General features: G+C 40.5%; 1 protein-coding gene across 2 annotated transcripts in view; it reads left to right on the top strand.

Moving 5' to 3' along the window:
* Positions 1-25,586, top strand: part of VRK2 (VRK serine/threonine kinase 2) — a 77,593-nt gene that overhangs the window by 31,115 nt on the left and 20,892 nt on the right. For both annotated transcript variants that reach the window (XM_048842807.2, XM_048842808.2), the window contains 2 exons: positions 9,548-9,680; positions 22,740-22,860. In XM_048842807.2, coding sequence (XP_048698764.1) covers positions 9,548-9,680; positions 22,740-22,860 — 254 coding nt within the window. The remainder of the gene's footprint in view (positions 1-9,547; positions 9,681-22,739; positions 22,861-25,586) is intronic.

A 25,586-nucleotide genomic window follows, 5' to 3' on the forward strand; every position in this document is an offset into this window, starting at 1 on the left:
ATAGGGGTAGAACAGAGATTGAACTTTATTTGTGAATTCCCAGGCAAATGAGGAGGCATTGAGTGCTTGTAATAAAAGAAGGAGCTCAAAAAGAATCAAATTTCTGAGTCACAGCGTCAGATCCTCAACTGGTGTACATGGACTTCAGTGGAACTACTGTACTAATTTGGTGTAATAATTTACACCAGCCAAGGGTCTGACGCACAACAGCTCAAAAATCTCTGGGTGCATGTGTAGTGATTGGATGTTATAAACATATTTTAAGATAAATGTACCTGTGCTAGCCATGGGACTATTGTTCACTAGAATGTAAAGGAAATCTTCCATAGTTAGTTTCCTGTATATCTTAAAATATTTATACAGTCTATTTGCGGTGTGTGAGAACAGAGAGTAACATCTTGACAGCATTATATCTAACCTTTTCAAATGAGCAGCTGTACATACACCACATAACTGAATAATCCTTCATCTGGAATCATCACCAGCGGCCTGATCCTGAAAGCTGTCTGCTTCCACAACTTGAACTCATGTCAGTAAGAGTTCACTGCTCAGGGGCCATACAGGATCAGGCTTTGTGTTTCACACAGTAGTTTATTGCTTTTTGCACTAACAATAGCATCACTGAGTTCTGGGCCTAATTAAGTGAGCTTTCTAATATGCTGGTGATCCAAATTTATTATCCAACTAACAAAGCAATACATCATGAGATTTTATATGGCAGCTCCATTGACCAAAAAGGAAGACGGTGATATTTCACCCCGCGTCACGTGTTTTGTAACATCATTAGTAGTACTGTGTTATTCTTAATTTGATAATCCTACGTGAATCTCCCGGCACCATTCATATGAAATTTGACTCTAGCTCTTTCATGCTGAGGATGGAATTTCATCCAACCTTCGCAGTGTGTTAAAAAAGGTAGGTGACGTTATCCCTGCTTTTAAATTGACTGAACTGTAACACAGGGTTGTTAAGTGCTAGGCTAATGGCAAGTCAGAAATAGGCACAATCAGGAATAGAACTCTTATTGACTGACTTCTAGCTCCATGCTTGAAGCACGTGGGAGGCTTTGCTACCGAATAATTACTGTGTGGGATTTGTTTTTGTAATGGAAGGGGGGTTAATGTATCACAATTTTAAGATTTAAGGTCTTTTTAAAAATCCAAATTAATCCATTTTTGTCAATATCAGTCAAGATGCATTGTCACTTATGTGTAAAACAGATTTATTTAAAAATCACATTAGGCAGGCCAGTAAGTACAGTGATGTTAGGAGACATGATATCAGTTTTAAAAAGTTTATTTTCTTATTCCATGTTACATTCAGAGACCTAGACAGGTCTGTACTTTCAGAACTGTGCATGTACATTTACAGCCATTATTTACATTTGTCATTGAACATGCAATTATTAGGATTTATGGATGCATATTTGGCATGCATATCTGCATACACAGTTCCAAACATTTATTCTTTAGCTTATTACAGTATTATGAGAACCTTTTAAATGTATAACTTTGTACTGAGAAAACCTAGTCTGATTCATTCTCGTTCCCCAAATTCCATTTTGGAAAGTTCTGCTGTTCTGCATTATAGTACTTTTAGTGGGAATCTTTCCTGTTTTTATTTTAAAAGGGTCATTACACAAGATCTTGCATTTCTGTAGATTACAAAAGCTTATGCTCAAATAAATTTGTTAGTCTCTAAGGTGCCACAAGTACTCCTTTTCTTTTTGCGGATACAGACTAACACGGCTGCTACACTGAAATATTTCAGTATTGTTCAGGGTCTAAAGACAATTCACTTCACGGCAATAGCTTTTCAGGTGGTAATGCAGAGTGAGCATTATTAATATAGACCCCAAATGACAAAACTGAATTAATTAACCTCCTCAAATCCTGGTGCTATTAAAAGGGACAGCTGATTGACTGCCATTAAACAAACACTTTAAAATCAAAGAGAGATTGATTTAAGTAAAACAAGCCTTGGGAGGGTGTCTGTTTAAAACACGTTAGTTTTATCGTTTTTATGGATTACTGGGGCAGGCATCCATACATTTCATATATGCAGCCTTGCCAACTCTCAAGATTGTATTGCAAGTATCGCAATATTGTTTGTTTTTTTTTTCTTAAAGCCCCATCTGCTGGAATGAGGTTTTTACTTGAGAATCTTTAAATTTAATTTAAAAAAAGTTTCTAGCCCAGGTAGCAACTGAAGAAACCTTGCAAACATGATCCTTACATATTCTAACACAAGAACCCCAAACATGCTTTTTAAAATCTCATTATGTTTAAGCCAATCTCATGACTTCTGGTTCCTGACTTCTGGTTAGAGTTGGCAATACTCTTCGGAGCCCTCCCTAATCAATTTTTTCTCCAAAATACTTCCCCACTCTGGTAATGATAGAGTGTGTGGCTTAAAAGTGTTACTAGAATCCTCACGTTACTGTTACAATATTGAAAAGTTAACTGTAGATTGTGTTACAGCCTGCTTTCCCTTGGCATCCAAAGTATAGAAATCTTCTCATCTGCTGATTAATTAATAACAGAAAATTAATAATAGAAAATCTAAAATATTTGGATTTCCAAAGTTAAGTGGTTATTGAGTCTGGGAAAATTCTCTTTCCTTTCATTTACAGTGAATAAAATCCTTCAGAGATAAGTGCTGATTTTTGGTATTGGCAAGATATGGTGCAGTCTTTGTAGGAAGGGGGAAAAAAATCAATCCACTGCTGGATTTTGAGTTGGCAGTTGTTAAGATTATTCCTGCTCTTTAAGCAAACACAACAAACTCACACAACAACAGATGACAGAAAAAGGAAATATCTGTCTCTGTTGCTTCCTTCATCCCATGTGTTACAGGCAAGATACAGTGCGCAGACAGGTTAGCTGTAAAAATTTGAGCTTTAACCTTTGAACTTTCACTTACTTCCCTGATCTGGGGTGACCTGAGGTTGGCATGATTCCTTCCACCAGTCTTCTCAGCACATTGGGGCAAGGCTATGTACACTGTCTTGGTCTGTCTTGCTGATTATAGCTTTATAGAATCAGTTAATTCCAAATGTTCATTGGAATCGGTTATACAGAAGCCAAGAGGAAAGAGATAGGAAATAGAATGGGGATGAAGTGACACAGAAGGAAGGGGAGCAGAGAATTTAAACCTCATATCCCAAAAATTGCTTCAGACTCAGCTGATCTTATAGCAATGGCTTGACATTCTTACTGGTCTACTTGTGCCCTGGATGTATCAAAGATTTCCCCCTTGATGAGACAAGGTCCTCATTAGTGGAGGGACTTCCAGAACATCTGGGATCATGAAGATGCTAATGGTTTTGACTTTGTCCTTACCCATAACTATTTCACATTTGGGGACAATGTATACCTTCAGATCAGCGGCACTGCTATGGGTACCCGCATGGCCCCACAGTATGCCAACATTTTTATGGCTGATTTAGAACAACGCTTCCTCAGCTCTCGTCCCCTAAAGCCCCTACTCTACTTGCGCTATATTGATGACATCTTCATCATCTGGACCCATGGAAAAGAAGCCCTTGAGGAATTCCACCATGATTTCAACAATTTCCATCCCACCACCAACCTCAGCCTGGTCCAGTCCACACAAGAGATCCACTTCCTGGACACTACAGTGCTAATAAACAATGGCCACATAAACACCACCCTATACCGGAAACCTACTGACCGCTATTCCTACCTGCATGCCTCCAGCTTTCACCCTGACCACACCACACGATCCATCGTCTACAGCCAAGCTCTGCGATACAACCGTATTTGCTCCAACCCCTCAGAGAGAGACAAACACCTACCAGATCTCTGTCAAGCTTTCTTACAACTACAGTACCCACCTGCAGAAGTAAAGAAACAGATTGATAGAGCCAGAAGAGTTCCCAGAAGTTACCTACTACAGGACAGGCCTAACAAAGAAAATAACAGAACGCCACTAGCGGTCACCTTCAGCCCCCAACTAAAACCCCTCCAACGCATTATTAAGGATCTACAACCTATCCTAAAGGATGACCCAACACTCTCACAAGTCTTGGGAGACAGGCCAGTCCTTGCCTACAGACAGCCCCGCAACCTGAAGCAAATACTCACCAACAACCACATACCACACAACAGAACCACTAACCCAGGAACTTATCCTTGCAACAAAGCCCGTTGCCAATTGTGCCCACATATCTATTCAGGGGACACCATCACAGGGCCTAATAACATCAGCCACACTATCAGAGGCTCGTTCACCTGCACATCCACCAATGTGATATATGCCATCATGTGCCAGCAATGCCCCTCTGCCATGTACATTGGTCAAACTGGACAGTCTCTACGTAAAAGAATAAATGGACACAAATCAGATGTCAAGAATTATAACATTCATAAACCAGTCGGAGAACACTTCAATCTCTCTGGTCACGCAATCACAGACCTGAAGGTCGCTATCTTAAAACAAAAAAACTTCAAATCCAGACTCCAGTGAGAAACTGCTGAATTGGAATTCATTTGCAAATTGGATACTATTAATTTAGGCTTAAATAGAGACTGGGAGTGGCTAAGTCATTATGCAAGGTAGCCTGTTTCCTCTTGTTTTTTCCTACCCCCCCTCCCAGATGTTCTGGTTTAACTTGGATTTAAACTTGGAGAGTGGTCAGTTTAGATGAGCTATTACCAGCAGGAGAGTGAGTTTGTGTGTGTATGGGGGTGGGGGGGATGTGAGAAAACCTGGATTTATGCAGGAAATAGCCCGACTTGATTATGTAAAGAGTTGTCACTTTGGATGGGCTAGCACCAGCAGGAGAGTGAATTTGTGTGGGGGGGTGAAGGGTGAGAGAACCTGGATTTGTGCTGGAAATGGCCCACCTGATGATCACTTTAGATAAGCTATTACCAGCAGGACAGTGGGGTGGGAGGAGGTATTGTTTCATGATCTCTGTGTGTATATAAAGTCTGCTGCAGTTTCCACGGTATACATCTGATGAAGTGAGCTGTAGCTCACGAAAGCTCATGCTCAAATAAATTGGTTAGTCTCTAAGGTGCTACAAGTACTCCTTTTCTTTTTGCGAATACAGACTAACACGGCTGTTACTCTGAAACCAATGGTTTTACTGTGCTCCTCTCTTAATGCCCAGAGGAATGGTCAGCCAACACAGCCCTTATCCATTTGTTCAAGCTAAAGCAGTGTCTGATGCCCAGATATAGCCATTTCTTTCTGTTTCTGCATATTCCTGGTTCATTGTTAGGTACACCAGTGACCTCATGAGTACTTGGGGGTCATTACACTCTAACGAAACTCAGTCCAGCTGGCACTTGGCTGTTTATATAAAAACGTATACAAGTCGAGATGATGTTTTTGTCTCCTTTTACCCACTACAGTTCAGCTGATTCAAAGTTTAGCAAACCTTGTATCTTCCCTCCCCTCAAAATTATATGCTTCAACACAACACTTCCCCTGTACTCTTATCACTTCTCAGCCTCTTCCTTTCTGATCTCTTCCAGCTCTCCTTCCTCACGCCTCTTCGCTGCCAAGATTACCTTCCTGACCTTCTGTTCTGACTGTTTCCCTCCGTCCCCTTCTCCGATCTCTCTCTAATGGTTTCTCCTTTCTTAATATTCATCCTTCCCCACCACCACCACCCTTCAAGCCTCTCTGCAGCTCTGTCCCTACCTACATCTCTACCCTTGTCTTGTTATACTCCTTTTCCCCCAGCTCTGTTCAGAATTGAGTGAGAGCCAGTGAGCTGCTCTCCTTCCTGGTCAGCTCCAGCCCTTTTAACTCTTCCCTCCAGGCTTGACCCCTTTAGTAGGTGTAGCAGGGCAAGGCCTATAGGCTCTTATTAACCCATTCTGGCCCAGAGTGGGGTTCGTATACCCCATCACAAGTCTAAAAGAGAATGCCGTGGAATATCCTAACTAATTGGTCTAGGGTAGCATAAGTTCCCTGTTTATTTTGTTGTTTAACATTTGTTTAAAGTATTTAAATATAAGCATTATGATCAGGTTTCATGCATACAAATGAGCACCTACGTCTGTTAGGCACATAACTGGCCTTATCTGTGCATGCATATCTGGTATTTGCGTGTGTGATAGGCACACTTATGCATGAAATTAAGTAAGAACTGCTGGGTCCAGTACATAATTACATGAAAAATAAAACAAAAACTAAACAAAACCAACCAAGTTCAACCCCTTGCCAAACAAACAGATTGGCTGTCTAGAAACAGCTTCCTAGCTTTCCATGGTATTTCTTCAGTCTGACATACTGTCCTACATATTCTCTTTTTCTCATTTCCTATGGCTTGTTCCTGTTTTCTTTGGTTCTTGCAACGTAAAGCAGTGAACAGATGTTAATTGTTATTTTATGACATGGTGAGTATGGGCTAAAAGTTGTACTTAACTTTTGTATTTATTTTTCTTTCTTTGTTACAGTCAGTGGCTTTTTCTCCCCTTCCTATAATGAAAAACATTTAATTAAAAACCCCACCAATGTATGTAGTGAGTTCAAAGGATACCCTGATCTGCAATATCAAAAGCTGAAAACCGGATTGGAAGAGGAGTTATTTAGCATGGGAAAAGGGGTGTAATTGCAACTAATGAGATTAAATTAAGAAAAGGATCATTTAGACTACATGGGCCTGCTCCTGCTTTCACTGAAGTTGGTGATAAAACTTCCAGGGTGAAATCCTATCTCCATTGCAATCAAAGGGAGTTTTGCTACTGACTTCACTGGTATGGGATCAATCCCATGATCATGGAAAAACCTGCTGATAGTGAAAGTTGTAGGAGTCCTCCAAGGAAGGTGGTGGAAGCCTCCTCCCTGGAGTCATTTAGAACTAGACTGGGCAACCACACTAATGATGAGTGAACTTAAATGTTTGGTTTACTAAGTATCCCAAAGTTGAGATACTTTTCATGACATTTGGGTGTCTTTTGAAAACAGGCTTACTTGTGAGTTCACCAGCTCTTTGTGGGTATCTCTACACTGTAATTACACATGTGCAGCCCGCCTGTGTCAGCTGACTTGGGCTTGCGGGGCTCAAGCTGTAAGATTGTGGTGTAGATGTTTGGGGTTGGGCTGTAGGGGTCCCAGAGCTTTGGCTCCAGCCTAAGCCTGATTCTGTGCACTACAGTTTTATAGCCCTGCAGTCTGAGTCCTGCAAGCCAGAGTCAAATGACACAGGGCAAACGTGTGTTTAAGTGCAACGTAGACATATCCTGTGGTTCCAGCAGGGCAGGAAGTGTGGAGATGCCTTGATGTCCTTCACTCATGCCGCTCTGTTGTTTCTCTAACATGCTAAAAACCTGTTAAATTTAATATAAAACTTGGCCATGCTTTTTAGGGGTCTGGTTCAATTTGGTGTCATTTTATCTATACCTGCCCAGCTATCTCTGCCAAAGACCCTACAGTCAAGCAAAATCCAAATGCTGCTACTTAGCCAGGGAAGAACACACCGTACAGCATCTTTCCACCACAGCCCACACCATATGGGGAAGGCTCCCCTCCACATCACTAAGCTTGATGATATGGTAGTTTAAATCAGTGCCCTGCCACACTGACTCAGTGCATTATTGACTTCAGGCTCAATTAGGGTGGGTACCAAAGCATCTAGAATACACTGGAGAACATGGGAGAAAATCACTGGGTCAACCCAGCAAAGTTTGTGCCTTGTCCCAGATTTCCTAATGGTGCCTACAGTCTTTAATCTTGTATCACAGTTTGTACAGTCCGTCAGGTGAAAAACATACTCAGTAATCTTAAACACATCACCCTGCAGGAAGAGAGTGCTTTATCCCAGCTTACACGCTCCAAATAAGCACAGATCCTACAGCAGAAACTGTAAAACCATGACGCCAACAGCCCAAAATCTGAAGCTGCCTGGAGCACAAACAGGAATCAGTCATTTAACAGCATGCATTACAAAATAGTGGTCGTGGTTTTTTCCTGGGGAGGGATGTAGGAAGGAGTGAAACCCACCAACAACGATATAATTAAATTTAAAGCACAGAGAGCTCTTCTGTTACCAGATAAACTTTTTCCTATTAAAACTAAATGGAAAACAAAAGTTACTAAAGATTATACTAAGAAAACTAGTTTCTTGTATTCTTACATTATACTACCTATTTAGAGAGTCTGTACATTGACTTCAAAGGGTTTTGGATCTGGCCTGTACTACCTGTCTTCTGTGAATGTGCAGCATATTACGTGGTAAGAAGCACTATGAATATTTACACAACGTAATTTAGGTTGACCAGTTCTAGTAATAGGTGAAGGGCAAAGGTCAGGCAAGCGTGTGAAAATGATGTACCACAAAACCAACCTTAGTCTAAAGTATATAAGTGGTAGAATAGACATTTTCTGCAGTCTTACCTGCATTTCTCAGATGGGGAAACTGAGGCACAGTGAAGTCAAATTACTTGCTGAAAGTGACACTGACTGAGGCAGAGTTGAGAACAGAACACAGTTCTCCTGACTGTCTGCTGGTCTAACCATTAAACAATACTGCTTAATAGAGATTGCTGTAAAATGTGAGGCTTGCTACAGTAGTTCTATCTTCAGTCTGCTCTATTATTAATATTCACTCACATGGATAAGCATTAAGAATTTTTTTTTAAAGTACATATCACGTACAGTATTCAGCCCCTTGCGGGTATGTACTCTCTTTGGGTACTTGCGTGCATATAGCCACAAATCTTGAAGAATATGCTAGCCTTGTATTTGAAGATAAATGTCATAATAAATGAACTCTTCCTGGAGTTCACAGTGGAGGCCAAAATCTGTTCTTTGTTATAACCGATGCAACTCTTTTGAACCCCATTGGGTCTGCCAATACAGTTTGATTCTGTGCTTGTAAAACTTCTTAAAAATTTTCAATGTAAATATTTCAACATAACTGAGGAACATTTTTTTTCTGATTGCTTTCTGTCTTTTTCTTAAAATTTCTGCATTCTGTTTAAAAAACTGTTTCTGGTACTGAGTTACCAGCGGTGGTGGGGGTGATGATGATGATGTGGCTACTACCAGTCTAATGGCTGGCAATAGCATGATAAATTCTATATGCAAACTGGGATTTTGTGTTTTAGAGAAACTAGGTGACTTTCACTCTTTTTCTACACTTTTATAGTCCTCGCCATTATGAACTTGTATAATAAATCTTAATTGTTGAAAGATTTGATCTGGTGTGTGTGTTTTTAGGAAGGAGAGGAAGGGGTCCCCTTAAGCTGCATGAGGACAGATAGGACGTATTGTGGTTTATGATGCTTAGATGCCGAACTGGAGAGAAAAGAACTTAAGAGCAAAATAAAAAGACGGAAATCCTACTCGACTTTGAAATAAGATAAGCGCATGGTAGAAGAAGGATTTAAATGGAGAGGGCGGCAGTTACAGCACCCAGTTGTACATATTTTATCCTGAGACACCATTTGGTTTAATAAAACGTAGATCTAAGACTGTCCTTAACCTATCTGTTTCTTAAGACTTAATTATAAAGGTTATACTTTCAAAGGACAAAAGCATTATTCATTTGTCTGTTCATCTCTTCCAGGTTTATCTTGCAGATTATGGACTTTCCTACCGATATTGTCCCAATGGGAACCACAAACAGTATAAGGAAAATCCTAGAAAGGGCCATAATGGGACAATAGAGTTTACCAGCTTAGATGCCCACAAGGGAGTAGGTAGGTTTCTTCTTTTATTTCAGAAGAGTGATTACAGAATAAGTAATCAGGCTGTGTGAACTGGAGTATGTTACGGAGCAGTGGTGGGTATTGGTGATGGTTGATCAGAAGAAGCTCTTATGTGGTGACCTCCTGTCACAGCAGGGAATGTTGCTTCTAGTGAAGGGAAAGGGGAATGTGTTAACACTTAGAGAATAATGGGTGAGGTAGGCTGGAAGATGGGGGAAGAAGCTACAAAAGAAACTTGCCTTTAAACTTGGTCATTAGCTTATATTGATAATACTATCGTACAGTGGTTTGTTTTGTTCATGCTCCAGAACAGCAGTGGTCGGGACCCGAAAGTGGGTTTCAGTCCCATTTTAATGGGATCACCAGGGTTGGCGTTAGACTTGCTGGGCCTGGGGCTGAAGCCATGGCCTGAGCCCCACTGCCCGGGGCTGAAGCCCAAGAGCTTCAGCCCTAGGCGAAGGGGCTCAGTTACAGGCGCCCCACCTGGGGCTGGATCCCTTGGGCTTCAGCTTTGATGCCTCCCTCCCCAAGCCTGGTGTGGCGGGGCTCGGGTTTTGGCTTTGGGCCCCTGTCCTGGGGCTGTGTAGTAACTGTTGTTGTCAGAACTGGGTCGCGATGCAATGAAGTTTGAGAATCCCTGCTCTAGAACGTAGAGATGCGGGAGATGTTTGGCAGTTTCACATTACCTAAGAAGAATTTCTGTGGCCTGATAAATATGCCTTTATGCAGATCTATACCTGTTTTTCAGTCTGTGTGTCACACCATTTCGAGACATCCTCCTACAGAGAGAGAATCCTTTTTTAAAGCTACAAAGTGTTAACTTTTTGAAATCTTTTCCAGTAGCCTTTCATATATCTTACTTATTTAAACTCAATTTGATGGTATTGGAAACACATTTGCAGGTAAATTACATACATAGTCCTTTTATTGGATATTGATTGTACTGCCTTGCATTCCAAGGCAGACTTAATTCAACAATTCCCTAATTAGTTAAAGTCATAACCTCTGTCTTGTATTCATTTACCATTAATTAAACCTTAGCTGTTTATTATACTGCAGTCCAAATTCAATAGCAGACCCACAGAGCCATGGAAAAAGGGAGTGGGAGGTCAATATTGAAAATATATGTTGCAGAGTCCCAATGATGGCTGCATTGTTCACAATCAATATGGTCAATGTAACACAACTTTCTTAGTTGCTATGTCAGCAAGACAAAAAGTCAATTCTAATGTTATGCTAGTGAAAAATGGTGATTATTGAAAAACTTTGACTCTTGCTGCAAAACAATATTTTTGTTAAGTATTTCCACCCCCTCAAATTTTCTAAACCTGAAAGAATGGACTGGCTGTCTGTGGCTAGCTATGGTAGGACCACAGTGTCTCAAATGATAACTGTAGAAATTTGTGCTTGTTAATTCTGCTGAACTGTTACCTTAAACTAATACTTTCTAATGAGTTTTAGTTGGCACAAACAACTGTATATTATTGCTTTTTCTATTAAAAGGACCATTGACCATGTAATGTAGAGGGTCTTGATAATTTGCCAGCGCTGTTAAAACCTGCAGTCGTTTAACGCTGGTCATTAGGAAAAATGAAATAAGACTGTCAAGTATATGCTGCTCAGACAATTGCACAGCTTCACCTGCTGAAAACATTCTGTTGTGAAGAGGACATATGCTCCAGTCCCTTCCTGACCCTGTTACTGTGAGCTGTGTGACTAGATGCATGAGCACCACTCTGAAAACTGTCCCTTGGAGATCTGTGTGAGTGTTGTTGAAGGGAGAAACTGGAGGTTGTGGCAGTTGGGACTGAGCACCTGGGCAGGCATAGCAGTTGGTTTAGTTTTCTGGTGAACAGGAGGCAGTTGAGAGTCTTGGTACTAGGGAGGGGATGCATCTTTTATTTCCCTCCCCCTTTTGAACAGGGTGGTTGTGGTTGGGTGTAAGTGGGTGAATTCTTCGTTCCTCACCCCAGCAAAATTAGAGGTCAGATCATCCCCTTCTGTGGTAAAATCAAAAGCCATGGTGGTGGTGGGTAAGATGGGGAGGGCTGTGGAAAAGGAACTCCCCACAAATATCCCTTCACTGCCATTTCATCTCAGTGTCATGTGTGAGGGGCAGAGTTTGCCCCAAGAGAAAAATCTACAGGGCCTGACACCAGACAGTATAGGGATAGGGAGCCAGACCCTGAACTGCTATAAAAAATGGATCTCTCAGGATTTACACCAGTTGAGGATTCACTTGGGGCAGCTAGTTGTTGTGAAGGACTTGGACTTTTCCACTTCCAACTGCATGTTGTAAGAAAAGACTGTTATGGCAAATTCCGTCTCTTTAGAACCCGCAGAGCACATGCTGCAGGTCTGAGTTCCATGTGGAGAAGGGAGCAGAATCCAGGCAACATCAGAGGGCACATCTCCCCTCCAACCCTACACATTTCCCATGGAAGTTAATATAGACTGGGACCATGTTATCTTTTCCAAGGGGGTTGTGAAGGCATCCGCTGCTAAGGGGAGTCTCTAATGTGATTACATCAATGGATCTGGGCTGCCGTTGAGCTGAGGGAGGGGGAGTGTACCCACTATATCTATATACACATGCAGACACACATATATCACATTAAAAATAAAACAACAACTAAAAAGCCCATCTTAAAAACATTAAGGTTGCAAAATCAAACACTTGAAAGATAGAAAATGCCAGATTTTTATGGTGGTCTGTGCATCCTTAATTCAGCCCCTTTGTGCATTTGCCATGACACGGTCTTTAATTACATGATCACATACTATTTTTTTCAACAGAACCCCTAGCCTCATTCAGTGCATAGGATGGGTGGTGCTCACTGAATGGGCAGCTGTGCAGTATTTCTTTTTATCTTCATTGTTCAGTATGTGCTCCCATGCCATATATCCTGCACACTTTTCAAACCGTGCTCTGAATACAGAAGTATTACATTCCTTAGAATCTGAGTGATTCACAAACATTAAAGAAATGAGTATTTTCCTGATGTGCCTGTGAAATAGGGAAATATTATCCCCTTTTTAAAATCAGAAACTGAAGCAGAGAGAGATTAAGGCCAGAATTTTCAAGTGTCCACTGATTTTGGGTGCCCAACTTGAGACAACCAGAGCTTGATTTTTTTTCAGGGAATTTAGCATTCCATAACATTTTATAACACATTTTGTGCACAGCTTTCATTGATTTGAGCTGCAGTTGTCAGCCTGTCTGCAAATCTGATCCCCGGTGTCTCAAATTGGGCACCTAGAAAATGAGGAACACAAAATTAGCAGCTCCTGTGAAAAGCTTAGTTTAAGTGGCTTGTCCAGTAGTGTTGCAAAGGCAGGGATAGAATCCTGTTATCTATGGTGGCATTCAACTGTCTTAAGCACAACACCGTCCTTATTCTTCCTGCAGTCCTCTACCTCATTCACTACAAAACTTCCACTTCAGAAACAAATGGCACATAGGGCTTACAGACAACATCCTCATTCACAACCCTCATTCACCTGGAGCACACACTGTCCAGTGCAGGGAATGAGGCAGGGCTCTTGTGGAAAAAGCAGTATGTGGTGAGTAGTTAGACGATATCATAATGCATATGTAGAAGGAGGATAAATTAAGGTTGCACAGGCAACCATGATTCTGGCTTTTCCTAACTTTTGCATGCTTGACGTGCAGCCTTAATGTTGTTCTTTGAACATAGTTGATTTTTAATTTTTATATATATGCATGTGTGTATATATGATTCTTTCCAAAGGGCTTTTCTGACTATATGTACCATACCAAAGTATTTTAAAAGTCAAATATTTCAACAACAAAAATATTTATTAAGGCTTTTTTATGTGGTGTTCTACCTGAGTGGTAGAACTTGTTATATTGAGTTAGACAAATGGAAACCTTCAAACTTCCACTCTTTCTTATTTATGAATTAGCTGTACAAAAGTGTGCAGTGGTTTGATTGAGATGTCTGGTTTCGACTTCCAAAAAATATCAATTTGTGGCTTTTGAAAGTGCCTCTTGAAACTGATTTGCCCCTTTCCACAAAGAAAGTACCGCGCAGTTTCATTGCAAGCTTCCCACTAACTTAAATGAACATTGCTATCACAGGTAGGATAGAGAGAGCAATCCAGCCTCATTCACATTCATTCCATGTACTCTTTGCTAAGCTTCCCAGTTATGATGGCTGTTGTGATGTTATCCACTGGGAATCATACTGAGATCCTGGAAGTTATTTAGCATTGGACACCAAACAACGATTCCATGGTATCAGTTTCCATTACTAGTCTGCATTTTTGTGACGGTCTTTTGTGAGCCTAAGATCTGCTCTTCCCATCAATATCATTCAGTATGGAACATGAGTTGCTATGTGCTTAATTTTCATTTGAGCTTCTGGCCTAGGTTCTAAACTAACTTGACAGACTTCAGTCTTCCTGGCTACTTGTTTGCTCTGGTGTTGTAAGAAAGAGAGGTTAGAGGATGCCTTTTTTAAATTGGAGATTTATTCCCCAAATTAGACTGTAGTGTTTTAGTTTTTACATAGAATTTGAGTGAACCATATTGAACATAGTCTTGCATTCATTTTGAAAGTCCGTGCTGTATAAATAGAATTACATTCTTGTTACTTGATAATTAAAGTGAATTATATCTGCATCAAATGTATGTTTTAAAAATTTGTTACATAGTTAGAATTGTTAAAAAGTAACATTTGGATCAGTGTATCATATGGATTTTTGTAGATTTTCTACTCACTGAGGCATGCAGTCAATACCTAATTTCTCTGGAGATATACTGCGCTTAACATATTGAGCTTTTTTTAAATACTCCAGACCTGTGCATTGAGTGTGTAAGACCAGTTTTAATTTGCCATCATAGATGAACATAAGAGTATGAACTAAGTTAAATTCCCTCCAATGTATATTTGTGTGCAGTGAATTTCAGGATCATTCTCCTGATTCTTTTCCTTTTCCAAGCCAACACTTTACATAATTAATATTAATTACTTTCCCTTTTTGTTTCAGTGGCAGAGAGACACCTCTAAATATGTTATTAGTTTAACAAAGCTTTTCTTTAATGTATCTTCACTCAAGCACCTAGAATGATTAAAAACATATGAAATAGGAAGGATGGTGCAGACAGATGATGTTGTGATAGGTTCAGGGTACCCAGAGCCTACAGCAAAAGGTGGTACCTGCCCCCAGTTATACCCAGTTGTCAAATTTTTGCAGTTTCTCAGTGCTTTTTACTTCTGGATTCTTATATGGCATCACTGCGAAAAGTGTCTTGTATAATCTGTGTCTGGTATGGCAGCTGTAACTATCTCTGATGTGGGCCTTGCCAGAGTTATCCATGCCTTTGTGTCCTTCAGATTGTGTTATTGCCATTCATCCTGCTTGAAGTCAGTTAGAATGTGTGCTCCCTAAGTTCACATATTAGGGAGCTGGCACTGTGTTGTTCCTAGTGAATGGCCCTTGGGGCTACTTTTTGCTTTCTCCACTGGTCTGACAGAGACAGTGTCTTTGAACCTGTAGGGAGTAGTGCAATAGTCATCTGTTTTCTCGGGCTTTTGCTTGAGGAAGTTGACTCTGTATAGGTATTTAGTTTATTTGTGGTCTGTGTATGACTGGTAAATGATGAGCCTTATTTTTATTAATGCCGGTAAATGAATTGTAATTTGTTTGTGTTCCTAGGAATTACATAATGGGTGCATTCTAAACCTAAAAATACAGTAAATAAAAATGTACTCTTTATGGGTTTTGTCGAGTTTACAGAAGATTTAGGTCCCCTACTAGTTTGGAGAATCAAAAAATAAAACCTGTTTCTTTCAAAGTATTAAGGTAACAATACATGGCAACAAGTTATCATCATTCAGTGTTTATGCTGCCACAAGCCAAATAACATGCTGTTAATTATTTCTACTTTTAGACATACCAGATTTTACTGCACTCCGTATGCGACGCATGTGGGGTCAAGTGCCCCCCCCACCCCAAAAAAAATTTCTGCTTGGCCTGAGGGGGTTGAGGAGGAGAGGGAGAGGCTCCCTTTTCTCACTGTGCTTGCTCCCTGGCATGCTCAGTCCCTATCCCTGGCAGCCAGGCCCAGGCAGAGAGTGGAAGGGGCAGGACCACCCGCTTATCATGCCAGCCTCTCTGGATCTCTGCTCTGTGCAGTGTGGTGGCTGCCTGTGAAAGTCTGGCTGGGGAGACGCCAGCAACTCGTCCCCTCTGCTCCCCACCCAGGCCTGGCTGCTGGGGATAGGGGCCAAGTGAGCCCCTGGCATGTTTCCAGCTTACTCAGCCCCTGTCCCTGGCAGTCAGGCCTGGGACAGGAGTAGAGGGGCGAGCCGCTATCACCTCCCCAGCCAGGCTCTCTCAGGCAGCTGCCGTGCTGCACAGAACAGTGACCCGGAGCAGCCTGCTTCAGCCAGCATGAGAAATGGCTCCTTCTTGCTCCCCAGCTGCCAGAGAGAGTGGCCGAAGGTGTCGGGGGTGGGGGGTGTCCCAGTGGGAGAAAGATAGAGGGCCACCGTCCCCAGGCAACTCTGGTGAAGTGGGGAAAGCACAACGGCCCCTGGCTGGGTTCAGGGAGGGGTGTACTGGGGAAGGTGCTGAGAGCAGGTTCCCTGGCATCTGCTTAGCCGAAGGTAGTGGCATTGCCTCCCCTACTGAAGTGTCCACAAACTCCAGGCAGACACTGGTGCTGTGAGTTTCCCTGGGCTAGGCGTGGCCTCAGCGGGGCCCATGGGCTCATGCTCCCCACTCCTCTGACCCCAGCCTCCCAGGAGCCGGCAGAGTTGGCTGCAATCACGTGTCCTCCCCTTTACATAGCGTGTGGTCTCCCATCCTCCCCCCCCCAACCCCCGTATCAGGAGGCACGAGTCGTCTATTCTGCACTCCATCATAAGTGAGATGATATTCATACCATCAGACTATTGACGGGCAGTGGGGAAATTTACATGCTATCCACAAAATCTGGGGCCAGCACTGTAGGTTTCACTACTGCTTTCACTAAAAATTCTGGCACTGCTGACAAACTTTCCTTGCTGTGTACTTTTTCTAGCAGTTTTTGTGTTTGTTGTTGTGGTGTTTTGTTTTTATTAATAAACTGCATAAGTGCCATCAAAGTCACAGGGCCTTATGTGTGTACATACATATATAATTCTGTATGCTGTGGGCATGTGTTTGGCACTATAACTTTGGATCGTGCTTATGTAGTTTAACAAAAACACATGTGGTGTGTGTATATAATATAAATAATCACTATAGCTTTGGATAGCACTTAAGAGATTAAAGACATAAACATATGGCCCCTGCCTCAAAGAGTTTTCATTTTCAATAAGACAAATATAGAACATAAAACAGGATGTTGAGGAAGGGGGAGTGAGGTTAAAATAAAAGATGTGGGGCATAGTATAGCAAGTGAATCAAGTAAAGTCTAATATTTGTAAGGAGAGATCGAGCAATAGCAGGCAGCCCAGGAGTCAAAGTCCAGGGTAGATTTCAAGGAGTGACTTGCAGTGTAAAAGTGAATGTGGTAGAATATCATTTTAGGTATAGAGAACGCTAGGAAAAGAGATGTGCAGCCAAGTGTGGGAAGAGGAGTCAAAGGGAGGAACAAGGTGAAATGACTGGGCAGTGCAAGGGGGTGAGATGAAGTGTGTAAGCAAGACAGAGCTTTACTGGAGAGTAGAAGTAATTCTAAGCTACTGAACATTGGACAGACAGGAGAGGAGGCCAGGGAGCAGGAAGTCAGAGCAGTGCAAGTGAGAGAGAACTGTGCAATTAACTGTGGCTATGGCAGGGAGGAGGAAAAGGAGTTCTGAAATTGGCATTTCTAATTAGACCAACACCTTCCTTTGAAGGACCAGTAGGCCTGCAGATGCATTACAACTCCCTTAAGCTCCATGCCTAGGGGAAATCATGCATTACCAAAACCCAAAGTCAAATTCTCTGGATTCTCTTCTCTTGTTACCCTCTCATCCCCCTATTCTTGTCTATTAACATTGGATTTGCCATACTCAACCTGATGATCCTTGGATGCATTAATGGGGGAATATTGAGTAGGAGTAGAGGTTATTTTACTGCTGTATTTGGCAGTGGTGTGACCGATGCTGGAATACTGTGTCCAATTCTTGTGCCCACAGTTCATGAAGGATGTTGATAAATTGGAGAAGGTGCAGAGCCATGAGATCAGAAAGGATTAGAAAACCTGTCTTATAGTGATAGACACAAGGAGCTCAGTCTTGTTAGTTTAACAAAGAGAGAGTTTAGGAGCGACTTGAACAAAGTACCTACATGGTCAAATTTAGCCTGGAAATAAGGCCTAATTTTCGTAATAGTGAAAGTGGTTAACCATTGGAACAATTTGCCAAGGTTTGTAGTAGATTCTGCATCACTGGCAATTTTGAAATGAAGATCGGATGTTCTTTTGAAAGATGTTGTCTAGTTCAAGCGGAACTATTTTGGAATCTATGAACTGTTGCTCTGTCAGTTCAAGTACCACCCCTTTTCTTACACCCAAGTCTATTAGTTAGGGCACTTGGTTGGGATGTGAGCGCCCAAGGTTCAAATCCCTGTTCTGGAGCAGGGCCTTGAACTTAGGTTTTGCCCCTGCCAGGTTAGTGCCCTAAACACCAGGCTATAGGATACACTGGCTTGGGGTGGGGGTGGGGTGTGTGTGTTCCCCTCTCTCTCTCTCTCTCTCTCTGTCTCTGTCTCTTATTTGGCAGCTGTTCCACTTTATATTAATAATTATTCATTGGAACAGGGGCTGCAGTCAGGTGCTCCCACCCCCCAAGTCAGTGCCCAGCCTCTGGGCTATTGGTATAAGGGGGATCACCACCACCCTGATTTTGCAAATCTAGCCATTTGTTTCCAAATTTCCTTTGCTTTTATTTAAAAAAAAAAAAAAAAAAAAAAGAAAGGTTAAAATGCCCTAAATTGAAAGTGTTTTGTTTTTGTTCTATCCAAATCAATTACTTGTTGATTTGCTGAAAATTTTGAAAAATGTCAGTGTCAGCTTGACCCAGAACGCTTCTCCCTCCCGTTCCACCCTCAGAACTGCTAGCAAGCTGAAAAATCTGCTGTTCACAGAGTTCTGTGTATAACCCTCTGCTAAATTTGTGTACGCTGCCCACAAGTGGTGTTTAAAACTATCCAGCCTTCTTTTAAAAAACAATGCACCATATTTGAGTCTGCCCTCCTGCTGCAGTAAATTCCTCAGGCTGACCATACCCTCAATGAGGCAGTACTTCATTATGTTCCTTGGAAATATGTCAGCCATTAATTTTATCGAGTCTCATATTTCAGTCTCGTTTATCTTCTTTGTCTTATTCTCAACCCCAAGCTGAACTGTTCTGTTACTTTATAGTGCTCTACAGATGACAACACTCATCTCATAAGATATAACTCCATAGGGTAATATCTTTTTAAAATTATATTTCTAACTCCACAGTCAGTTTGACACACTTTTTTTCTTTATAGGCTTTGTGTCATGAAAAAACACTATTATTATTTATATTATGGTAGACCCTAGAAACCCCGGTTAGGATTGGTGGTCCCATTGTGTAAGACACTGTACAAACTTATAAAACAATCCTTGCCTTGAAGAGCTTACAATCTAAAGACTAATGATGAAATTATAATGTGATAGTAGTAGTGAAAATGTCATAGAAAAACATATTATCTCTGTCTTTGATCAGCCTTCTAGCTCACTCTGAGTGGAAGGAGAAATAGTTAGCAAAATAAGGGCATAGTGGAAAACTCCCATTTTATGTTGCTGGAGAGTTCCACACATGAATTCTGGTTAGCAGATGTCTTTAAGATGAATTCTTGGGAACGTTGGAGGTTCAAGACCATAAAAATGGCTCGTATGATATAATTTACTTTCCGTTTTGAAATAGTAATCCAAATTCATATTAGGTCTCAACTAACTGCAAAATGTGTTACATACGCAGAAGCATAATACATTCTCATCTCAGTGTGAGTTGCTTCAGTTATGCTACTCTGTTAGAGTAAATTTTTCAGCACTATCCCTACATGTTGAGTTGAGAATATATTCTAAGGGCCTGACTCTGATTTCACTCCAGTGACTTCAATGGAGTACCTTCTGATTTATCTTGGCACAAGTACAGAATCAGGTCTTAAATATTGAAGTGAAAAAGTTAAACTGTGAAGTATTGTGGAATATAATATTATACTAAAATGTTTTCATCAGGTAGCATTTAATATTGGGCTGAAAACTGTAACACCATAATATTGTAGTAGCTAATGGAAAATCAAATTTCAAATGTCTATTGAAAAAAAGAATAGAAATTCTTAGTCTACAGATAAATCAAATGTAATTTGGTTTAAAATAAGGATTCTTTTTAAAATATGGTCTTGTAAAAGTGACAGATTATCAAGCAGAATTGCTGTATTTTAAAAGTAAAAATTTTATGAATTTTCACTTGTTTATTATATCTTAAAATAAAGCAGGCTTTGAAGTTCTTTAAACCCAGATTTATTTTTTAAATCATCAAGGACTCTAGTAATCTCATTTTAGATTTTATTAGCAGATTTATTTTTCTGGTTAAAGATATAGTTGAGAGATAAATTGGGATTATTTAGAGAATAGAGAGTTCACATTTGTAATGAATTCAACTGGTTACTACCATAAAGCACACTGTTGTTTCACTAAAGAGCAGAGTAATTATTAGTCAAATAAATATATAAAAATATTAAAGATCATGATGATATAAATATTATCATTTCAAGACGTTAAGATCTCTAATAATGAACTGATGAGAGAGTAGGGAGCGAGGATAGGACAATACACAATCAAGTAGATATGAAATGTTGATACTTTTGAATAAATATAAAAAAAAGATATGTGTAAATCTACTTGTGTATTAACACTGATTTGCAAATATGTAGATAAATAAACAGCTTTGGTAATTTATCATCTCTTTGGAATACTTTTCATTTTCTTTTTAATTGTTGCAGCATGTAGTTTAATTGCATATATTTTGCATTTATTCTGTGGGACACCACAACTTTCTTAACGCATTGGTAAAACTCTTGTACACATGCTGCCTACTCACAACATGACTTGGCTGTACAAATGAAGTAGCAGATCAAGAAATGGGTGAAAGATCTAAAATGTGAATTCAAAGGTAATTAGACATGGCCAAATTACAACAACGGAATAAATTTTACTCTCTGAGGACTATTTAATCTGAAGAGTAGTTATGTTAGGTTAGCTTCTGAAATCTAAATGACTTGCCATTACTTACAGCTTCATATCAATTACTCCCTCAGTGAAAAAAGTACTCCATTGTAATTCTGACAATTTTTCTCAAAGGGCTGGTTGTATGTAGCCTGTGTCACACAAACAGGTGTCAGAATAGCATTTTGTGAAAATTAGAGGCTCTGCCATCAAAAGTGCTGGTTTATATGGTTGTAATCTGGAATTGCCATAATGGAAAAAGGAGTTGTGAACACATGTGTATGAATGGAATCATTCCACAGTTAACGGGAGATTTATGACTGAAGAAATCGCTACAGAACAGCAAGTGGTATAGATTGTTTTTATTTTAATACGAGAGCCAAGTCTTGCATTAGGACATTGTTGAATCTAGTGCAGAAAATAAATGACACCCAAGGGATAACGTAGCATTCTGTTGGATTGCAGGGCCTTTAGTAATCTGATAGTCTAATAGTGGTAAAGATAGAGAATATGTAAGAACTAATCTTGTCTTCTGCTTTTATAACAACCATGTATGGTAACAAGAAACAGTTACGAAGCGTTGGCACTGTAGCTTTCAGTAGATGACTTTTTAAATTAAAAGATACGTTTGCTGAGTAACTTTTTGGAATTTATTTAATGAAAGCTCATAAAATATGATACCTGTTTACAGCTGGATTAACAGCCACATACTCTACTACTTGTGTGTCTGTCTCTCTATTTTAGACGTGGGGTACCACGTAAATATAAACTCACAGTTGCCCTCAGTTTTTATGCAGGTTTCAAATGAATTTGGGAAAATGAGTAATTTATTTTCAAAAGAACTTGCTATTTTTTTTACTCAATAATTTTAATTGATTAACAGGTTGTTAGTGCACTTCAGCCTACCATGTTATATTGTGAACATGGGATATGCTTCAGCTTCATACAAAGAAATGGGGAATCTGCCCCAGCTTGTTACTTAAAATAGCAATCAACAATGCTAGTTCTTAGATTACATTGCAGTGGGTTTCTTTCCTGGGAACAGTCAATCTTTGTATGAATTCAAGTACCGTCTGTCTCCCTGTGTATAAGATGTTTGTTTTTTGTCACCAGTAGTGAAGAAACAAAATTAGTATGTGTTTTCAGCTTTTTCGTATGGGGTTGGGGGGTTTTGGTGTTTGTGAAATAACTCGGTGCTTTTCTTATTGGCAAGCAAAATTGTGATAAATGTATGAATGATTTACTAAAGAGCCAGTGTATTTTAACCTGTGCTACAACTCTCTCTTTAAACAAACAGTTCATGGAACTTGTAAGCAGACTGATTTGGTGTGTAAATGTACACTAGATGGCAGTTTTGTCATATCTTCCAACTTCAAATAGTTCTATAGTAGAACAGGAAAGGCCATCAGTGTTTAGTCTGCACTGAAAGGGTCTCTGCATGACCAATGTGGACCCCATGGACTTCCTGGAACATGTGTTAGCAATTTAGCAGCAGACATTTATTTCTTTGTTTTACTGCTTGGCTCTTTGAGAAAGTGTTGGTACTGGGTTATGGGCTGTCTGGATCATGTCAGAGGCCATGGGGATCAAGTTCATGTGACAGGCCAGACTAAGGAAGGATGAAGTTGGAGGAGGTGAGGAAACTGACCCTTACTTTCAGCAGCAACAAGTCACTGCCTGTCTGTGGACTGAGGCCAAAATCCTGGGCGTTTTAGTTCTAATACAGCTGAACAAACAAAACACTTTGCCCATTTGGCTTTTTCATATTTCATCAACAGTAGTTCAGTCAAAGCTTTTCTATTTCTTATGGGTCGTATTCTTCATCTCTCTCTCTCTCTCTCTCTCCCCTTTAGCTCCATCCAGAAGAGGTGACCTTGAAATCCTTGGCTATTGCATGCTACAGTGGTTATGTGGGAAACTACCCTGGGAACAGAACCTGAAGGACCCTGTATCTGTCCAGACTGCTAAAATGAAGTAAATAATAATAATTTCAAATACTCCATCATTTACCAAAACAGATCTGAAAGTGAACTTCAAAGGGAGCTCACATCCTGTAGAATATTGCCTTACCTGAAAGCAAAAACATTTCCCCTTAATTAAAGATATGTTAGAAGCATTTAAAAGATGTGAACTCTGGGAGTGTGCATTACATCTCCTGCGTGCATTTATGTGCATGCAGCTGTGGAGATTTCATGTACACAAATGTGTGATGCAGAACAATTTCTCAGATTTTTGAATTCTCATAATTATTTAAGAAGTTGCATTTGCAAATCCTGTGTGCCAGTATGCTTGCTGCACATTCAGAATGATTTTGTAGAATTAACTATGTAACTGCTTCACAGAGACAGAGATGAAAATTTGAGCAAGCTGTCCTTATTTTTCATGTGTTGTTTCATTCTATTTCTTTCACTTTCAGTTATGTAGATTTTTTTTAAAGAATTAAATCTTTTGGTTTAGGGTTTCAATGTTATATGAACATTTAAAATACCAAGTAAAAAACTTTATCTGTTAGAATCTGCCCCCCCATCTACCCCCACCCCAGCATGACTCATTAGATAATATTAACGCAACAGAGTTTATTGCCATTTTTTTCAGTGCTCTCACGGATGGGACTTGAGAGAGTTAATTGCATGTGGTACAATATAGCCTGTTCTTCAGTACAAGGATATGCTGAACTGTCGTTTTCCATAGAGGTAGCACCACAACTGGAGAAAGCAGCAAACTTTTTTAAGTAGGGCAAGTCACAACAGAGGTACACAATAGGGATATCTGAGCCACAGAAATCAATCTGCAAATGCAGTATGGCATCCGCTCTTAGCAGAGAAAAAGGTTAGCCTGCAGACTGCGGATAATACAGATTGCATCTGTAAACGTTGACATCGTATGTTATGTTTAATATTTCTGCTTTAGAAGTTCTGATCGGTACAGAACCCAAACTAACACTTACACAGTTCTCCTGAATCAATTTAATCGATCAAACTGCTTCACTAATTCTTCACTTACTGTTAACCCTTCAAGCACTGGTATTTTCCAGACTGGCAGCCAAAGGCTTCTTAGGAGGAAATATATAAAATATGGTACAACTCCATTTGGCAAAAATTCCCTCTTATTTGAATGACTGTGTCCCCCTTGGTATGAAACATTTACTGAGGTAGCCCCCTTAATTGTCTGAATGTTTTTGATGCCCCTGTAATGTTGTGAAAGACCAGAGGGGATTGGTGTATGTACATGTAGATATCCAGTTACACGCAAGTTGATGGGTGTCCGGTGGACAAATCCAGCCCCCTTCTCTGCTCATACACCTTTGCAGTGGAACCAGTATGGTTCTGCTGAGAGCAGACCTGGACGTGGGAGTGCAGTTCAAGTAGCACAAGACACAGAGGCAGGGCTTGGGACTCTACTGCTGCACAGATAATCCCATTTTCTTCCCTTCCCCTTGTTTCTCTAGTAATTTAGGAAGAATCTAGTGCTAGCCCTAATGCAGGGAAGTAGGGGTAGCTGAGTTATGGCTGTGAAGGTGGGGGGAGAAGTAGGTGCTTCATCTTGTATACTCCAGTCCAGTAACTGAGGTGACTTCTGCAGGGTTGCTCTGCAGCCATACTGTACCCTGGGGGAAAGGATTTCTCTTCCCCAGCACCTATCCCCACTGTTTAGGCCAGGTGCTGGATTTGCCGCTGTGTGCCCACTTAAATAGGTAAGGGAGATGATGCAGTGTGTTCTCTCACTTGTTGAAGTTCCCTTTTTCTCTGCCAGTGTCACTCAGCCTTGGCATGGCTTGTGCTTTTCACCAAACTACGAACTTTTAAAAACTAAACTGGTCTTGAGTTATCAGATCACAAATAAAAGCATCTGAAAACTTCAAAAAGGGAAACTCCAGTGTAATATAAAAATCTTCTAATCACTACCTCTAATTACAAAAAAGAACGAAACACTAAGTGACTGAAATAAAAGAATAATTAACAATCATATGGAAACTGGTGCCATGGCAGCCTCATGAGGGAAATTAAGCTGAGGAAATTCAGCTAGAAATCATAGAATTTCCAAGTGTAAGTTTTGGGAAATTAACGACATTTAAATAAACACATAGAATTTTCCTTAATTTAGTTCTGGAACTCTGATTTCTGATGCTTTCTAGTCAGACCTGAATTCTCCTCTTTTAATGAGCCACAGGGTAAGTGCCATCCACTGAAACTGCTGCTGCGTCTATTACATGTGAGAGTGAAACAATGACGTACAGTATGCTGTTTGGAAAGTTCATTTTTTAAACATGTACTGTTGTGTAAAGAGGTGACTAACAAAATCCCACCTCCCGTTTCCTCTAAACGTGATGGCAGCTACTGACAGCCTTAAAGGACAGGCCCCATGGGGACCTTCCCATCTGCATGCTGTGCAGATGTTTGTCTCTACTGGCGTGTAGGGTAGGTCTTGGGGCATGATGTAGCCAGTTCATCCAGCGCTTCACAGATTCACATGCTCATCCCATGGCTGTACAGGGATCGTAGCAGAACCCTAGCTGTTGTTATGGCTTGTGAAGCCACTCCATACAAAACCACCCCATTGGATGAGGACCTGATGGTTTTATCCTCTTTTTAGATTCTCTAAGCAAAGCCCTTGTACTCTGCCTCTATGAATTTAGGGGCAAATCCTGCACCTGCAGCTCTGGTAGGTCCCCTGTGGTTCCTCAGAACAAAGGAGATTCA

This window comes from Caretta caretta, chromosome 3 (genome assembly GCF_965140235.1).
Source record: "Caretta caretta isolate rCarCar2 chromosome 3, rCarCar1.hap1, whole genome shotgun sequence".
Taxonomy (NCBI): Eukaryota; Metazoa; Chordata; order Testudines; family Cheloniidae; genus Caretta; species Caretta caretta.